Source organism: Cupressus sempervirens, chromosome 7, assembly GCF_028749045.1.
Source record: "Cupressus sempervirens isolate cs-2001-9-10 chromosome 7, ASM2874904v1, whole genome shotgun sequence".
NCBI lineage: Eukaryota > Viridiplantae > Streptophyta > Pinopsida > Cupressales > Cupressaceae > Cupressus > Cupressus sempervirens.
Genome location: NC_143124.1, coordinates 475,545,363 through 475,551,577, shown reverse-complemented (window position 1 = coordinate 475,551,577; position 6,215 = coordinate 475,545,363). Strand labels below are relative to the sequence as shown.

Below are 6,215 nucleotides of genomic sequence, written 5' to 3'. Positions count from 1 at the left end.
AGTGGTGAAAACCTAGAAATAGGCACTACTTGAAACCCTTGCACCTATGTCTATCAATCTCAATCATCCACTTCGCTACACATTTCCTAGCTTGGAATTGTTTCTTGTCCTCATCTTGGGGGCATAGCTACTTAGCCTATTGAGGTATTCTTGTGCATTAGGGTTTCTTTGACAACTCACAAAATAGTGTTTCTCAACACTTCCCCCACTTTGACATCAAGTGTTTTTCAACACTTTACAGATAGTTTACCTACGGTCTCCGATGTCACGATATTTCTCACTATCAGAATCAAGTCTTGAAGAAATGGTCAAGTGACTTGCACACACCCACTTTAACACTTAAATGACTGAGCTATGCTGATCTTTATCTACTTTGTGTGCTGTCTATGATGATTTCTTTGCCATGTGTTCCCTCCCTAATAGTCTTTCGAGGATGTCATTGACTAGAAGACTGGGGGCATGGGACATATTTTCTTGATTTCTGCTTGTGGGTATACTTTTGTTTTTCTATAGTGTTGTAAGCATTTATGCTGGTCCTATTCAACACGTTGACTTACAAATGTATCATCCTTGACTGTTTTGCAAGACCGCACTCAGGGTTTATCCTAGTGCTTATGCCTTGATATAGGTGTAATCTTGCTAAATTAAACTTAGGGAATCTAATCGTGTAGTTATCTTGACTTACATGTCTCTGATGCTTAGATTGGATTTCCACATACCTATCTAATATTGATCATATTCATATCCTCATAGTTATACTAGTGATGGTTGTATGATCTCATGATGTCCCTAATAAATGCTCAATGATGAAATTAAGAGTCTAAATGTTATGCGCTTCTTGCTGGTAAACCACTTTGCATATTATCTTGCATTTTAGGTTCATTTTCTAGCTTAGTCTTGCATTCTTGCATATGGGGAGAGCTCTCTTTCTTCATCTTTTTGTGGACATATCAGCTAACTCCTTTCATATATTTCTTTACTTTCTTCTTGTTCATGTCTTTTCACCTTCTTAATCTTTCGCTTCATCTCTTTTCTATCTTGTCATCACATTATATAAAGTTTTGACCTCTTAAATAATTTTGACGTCCTAGATTCATTTTCAGGATCGAAATCCAAATTTGAGTTCATCTTGATGGTCAAAATTGTCTTTTAAAATTCTACTTTCTTCTAAGTAGTTAGCTGACCTTTTGAGGTCTAATCTCTGAATCATCACTAGGGCATCTTCATTTCTTCATGTCTTCATCATTTCCATACTTCATATCTACTTAAATTCACTATTTCATGTCTAAAATCACCTTTCTACTCATTTTGACCTAATTTTTATGCTATATCCTTCAAGGTCAACTCTAGTCAAAATGGGGCATTTTATCAGTTTCTTATAGTCATTCTTGGGTTCTAATCATCTATCTGTCATCTTGGACATTGCTCTATTCTAATTTTCTCATGTCTAGCCAGTTTTTGCATCCCCTTACCTCATTTCAATTTCGATCTCGAGGGGGCAGAAATACTCTATTGTTGATTGTTACAGCTATCTATTTCTTAGGAGCATTTGTTTGACCTTATCACTTGCTCTCGATCTATTCACTTTGCTAGATGTTAGAATTCTTTTCGGATCCTAACATCATCTTCCTAATGTTCAGTACTACTGCTATCAGGCTGTGCATTTAGGACTTGCTATCTATTTCTGCATTTCATTCTTTGGAATCAGATATCTATATCTAGCATCGCCTACTTGGCTTTGATTTTCTTTGACGTAATGTGTTCCCAGATCGATCACGCATTAGTCAAAGAGGGGCAAATGTAATCACCTAAAAATGGTCATCTAGACTATTAGCCCCCTTTTCAACATTTTGGCTAAATTAATTTAATCATTTACCTAGACCAAATTGCTAATAATCAATTTATTTGATTATAACCTATAGTTTGACTATGCTATCCTAAGTTCATTATTTGATTAAAAGAACATGTCCCCTTCTAATTAAATAAAAGACCCCATTCTTCTAACCCACTTAAGGTGCACACATAAAGTCCTTTTTCTATTTTGCAATTAAAAGAAAAGACTTTGTGACTTTTGTCTTATATGACAAGTCAACTTATATTCTATTGGTTGACTTGTGTGTGCACATGGATCACTCCTCTTTTCAAATTCCACCGTTGATCATCCACCATCTTCATCTCAATCTCTATCATCCATACATCTTTAAAAGGGAGAGAGCTTTCCCCCTCAATCCATCCATCTTTTGAATATTGTTATGCTGCAGGTTTTCTAAGAGGTTTCTTTGGAGCTTTGTGAAGAACTTCTATTTCTTGTCTACATTCTCTCATCCATGGCATCATGGAATTCTAGCTTAGCTTAGCTTTCATTTTTACATGTAGCTTAATCTCACATAGCTTAATAATGGTATTGTAACACTCTTATCCATGCTTAGAATAGATGCACTTTTCATATTTATTCTAGTTTAATCTTTAGTTGCATTGCATTCTTGAGGAACTCCTTGGGACATTTGCATTCTTGGATCTTGTCTTTGGAACCTCCCATTGCATGGTTTACTAGCAAGAAGAGTATCTCTAAGGCTCATCTGAGAGCCTTCTTATTCTTGAAATATACTCTCTTGTACTCTGTGGATAGGGAGCTCTAAGCCGGCACCGAACATTCCAAACTCATGGAATCGTTTGGATAGAAGGGTTTAGAGTGTGACACACTTTCGAGTGTACAGGTAGGAGACACAGGGAAATGGATTAGAAGGAATGTCAACAAGTAGCCAAAAGTAGTTTATTTTAAAAAGGACACCATAGAGATAGTAAACAATAAGGTGATCAACATTCGAATTGATTCAGAGGAATAGAAAACTATAGTATCTCTATTGAGAGAAAGGGATTTCCTTATGAAGTGGGGGGGAGGATGGCCACCCTTGGCCAAGATGAAACAATGGATCACAAATACTTGGGGACCGTAGATGATGATCAAAACCCTGACTAACAGATTCTTTTTAATCATTATGGAATCCAAGCAAGAGAAAACTAGGGTTATGTTTAATAAACCCTTCTTGATGGGAGAAGTGGGCTTCTTCATTAAAGATTGGGTTCCTAACTTCAATCCTAAACAAGCTAAGGTGGAGCAAGTGTTGATCTAGATTAGGTTGTACCATCTCCCTCATAAATCTTGGAACAAGGATATTTTCAAATTAATAGGGGATAGATTGGGATCTTTCATTTAATCGGATCAAACCATTGAATAGAAAGACTTTAGCTAGTATGCTAAGATTTTTATTATGTGGAAACCTCATCCTCTACTCCCTCATGCTATTAAGATCAGAACAGCTGAGGGTTATTCGTGGAAGGAGATAAAGATCAAGAAAGCCATCAACTAATGCAAACATTGCAAGATTTGGGGACACTCAAAGGAAGAATGTAACACCAACAAGAAAGGTAAAGTGCAGGTGGAGAGAGGGCCTTTGGAGTTAAGCATGGACCCTAGCCCTTTAGGAAGAGTAGGAGAGGAACCTATCCGAGCTAAAGTATCAACAAAGACCTACTCAAACCCTAGCATGGATCTTGAACTCAGGCAGAGGAAGGTGTTGTTGATGGGGATATGGTAGAACTTGACTATCTAGGTACAAACAACACTATTTTGGATGGGTAGGGTGTCAATAGGGAGTCTATTTTGAAGGATGCTCGGGAGGATTTTTCAAAGGTAATGGAGAATAGGACAGAAGAACAAGCAAATTTGGGTGAATAGGAAGGGGGGAGGGGCTTGCCCTTACTTCTTTCATAATCTTTTAGAGGAGATAAAGGTTAACGAGGTTGATGATGGGGTTAAGACTCTCTCCTCACCCACTAAAATGGTGGTTTCCTACCTTGGAGGAATCCCTGAGGTTGAGGAATGGCTAGGAGATGGTGATTTGACGGAAGAGGAAGGCCTAGGGAATTTAGAGTTGCGCACCATCTCACAGATGAAATCAATTAAGGATAAAAATCTGTCAGGAGGATTGCAGAAGAAAAAAGGTAGGAAAAACAATTTGGATTTATCAGCAGATACAAGAAATATGTGAGGTCAAACCCTCTTGATATCTGGGAGGGACATTGTCTCTCCTGGGTGACCATGAAATTCCTTACATGGAATGTTAAGGGTTGCAATGCTCCTGAAAAAATATGCTTGATCAAGCAATCCCTTGATCAAGAAAAAATAGATATTGTATGCATATAAGAAACAAAGATGGAAGTAGAGGAGGCAACAAAGGTTTTTGGGGTTAGCCAGAAATGGTCAAGTTCCTTTGTTGAGGTGAACAATGCTTCTAGTGGATTGGGTATAATCTGGAATCCAAGACTCCTTAAGGGAGATCCCATGGTGAAGGCAAGATTTTGGCAAGCTTTTAGGTTCTCTTCACTAACTATTAACTTCTTAGGGATTTTGATCAATGTGTATGGGCCCACCAAATTGGAGGAGAAAAAGGTTGTTTGGGGGAGATTTTTGCTTTATGTGCCTCTCTAGGCAATCTACATAGGGTGATAGTAGGTGATTTCAATGCCACTTTGACTTCGGCAGATAAAATGGGAGGAGCTCTCTCTTTGGGTTTAGTACAGGAAGACTTTCATCTTTTCGTACAAAACAATATGCTCTATGAAGTACCTACAAAAGGTGGTCATTTTACATGGAAAAATAAAAGGAAGAGTTTCTCTCATATTGCAGAAAGATTAGACAAAATCTTATTGTCAAGAGAATGGCAGACATTACCTATTGTCTTTGAAGGAAGAATTTTGGAATTGTTAGTCTCTGACCATTATCCAGTCTCAATGGTGATACAGAATGATGGCATATCAATCAAGTGTCCATTCAAATTTGAATTGATGTGGTTAAGAGAGGAAGGTTTCTTTGATAAAGTGCTTAATTGGTGTGCTAGTGCCTTGCCTATTGAAGTAAATGTGGCCTTTCAATTTTTCTCCAAGTTTAGACATCTTAAGGCCATGCTCAAGGAATGGAATAAGACACATTTCAAAAATATCTTTCAGGCGAGGGCAGGTATTGAGGCTGACCTTGCGGCTTTAAATAGAAAATTTTTGAGTGTAGGGATGGATGACATTGACTTCAAAATAGAGCAAGATTTATTGGATAATTACCAAGAAGTGTTAAAAAAGGAGGAGATCTTCTTCAAGAAAAAGTCAAGGGAGAATTGGCTTAAAGATGGGGATAGAAACACTAGGTATTTTCATAGTTTGATGAAGACCAGACGACGTGTCAACCATATCTTCTCCATAGAAAATCAACAAGGAGTTCTTATGGAGGATATGGAAAGCATCAACAAGGAGGTTATTGTCTTTTTTGAGGATATGTGGAGGGAAGATCAGGTGGATAGGAGCAAGGCGCATGAGAGGATCTTGGGTGTAATCCCACACACCATATCAAAAGAAGACAATAAAATACTTTTGGAACCAATCAAGATGAATGAATTGAAAGCTGTAGTGTTTGGGCTTGATGGTGAGAAGGCTCTTGGACTAGATGGTTTCTAGGCCTTCTTCTACCAAAAATTTTGGGAGCTTTTGAAGTACGAATTGTTGGAAGTTGTGGAAGGGTCAAGAAGTGCAAGTTTCATTTTGAAAGATTTGAACAAAATACTCATTTCTCTCATCCAAAAGAAAGCTCATCTGTCCAGGTATGAGGAATTCTGGCCTATTTCTCTTTGTAACACAATTTATAAAATTATTACACAAATTGCTACAAATAGGTTGAAGTTGTTGTTAGATTCTATCATTTCCCCGAAGCAAAGAAACTTCACCCTGAATAGAAGCGTTGTGGACAACATCATTGTTGTCCATGAGGCAATTCGTTCATCTTGGAAAAGTAAGGAAAGGAAAATGGTGCTTAAACTAGATATTTGCAAAGCTTATGATAGGGTTGATAGAGGCTTTCTTATGGAAGTCTTAAGGAGGTTCACTCTTGATGAAGGTTGGTTGAAATGGATCAAGAGTACAATCTCAAATTTCAGAGCTTCAATGTTAGTGAATGGTAGCCTTTAGGGGTTCTTTAGTACCAGCAGAGGAATTCGTCAGGGAGATCTACTATCTCCATTCTTGTTTATTATCTTGGCAGAAGCTTTGGGAAAATCTATTTCTAGAAATAGGACCCAAGGATTGTGGAAAAGGCATTCTAATTACTCAAGGAATTGAGGCCTCCACCCACTCTCAGTTTGTTGATGACACTTGTTTCTTTGGGGATG

At 37.8% G+C, this 6,215-nt stretch overlaps 1 protein-coding gene across 1 annotated transcript; it reads left to right on the top strand.

Moving 5' to 3' along the window:
* The first annotated feature begins 3,842 nt into the window (after nucleotides 1–3,842).
* On the top strand, nucleotides 3,843–5,508 carry LOC149547613 (uncharacterized). Its single transcript, XM_089794160.1, has 2 exons — nucleotides 3,843–4,005; nucleotides 4,493–5,508. Exons 1-2 carry the CDS (start codon nucleotides 3,843–3,845, stop codon nucleotides 5,506–5,508), a joined length of 1,179 nt encoding a protein of 392 aa, XP_089650286.1.
* Nucleotides 5,509–6,215: the final 707 nt, after the last annotated feature.

Bases quoted from the DNA above. Each gene is read 5' to 3' on its own strand.
- LOC149547613 (XM_089794160.1), top strand. From the start codon at position 3,843: ATGGTGGTTTCCTACCTTGGAGGAATCCCTGAGGTTGAGGAATGGCTA. The intron at 4,006-4,492 runs GTAGGAAAAACA...GTGCCTCTCTAG, and splicing joins AGGATTGCAGAAGAAAAAAG to GCAATCTACATAGGGTGATA.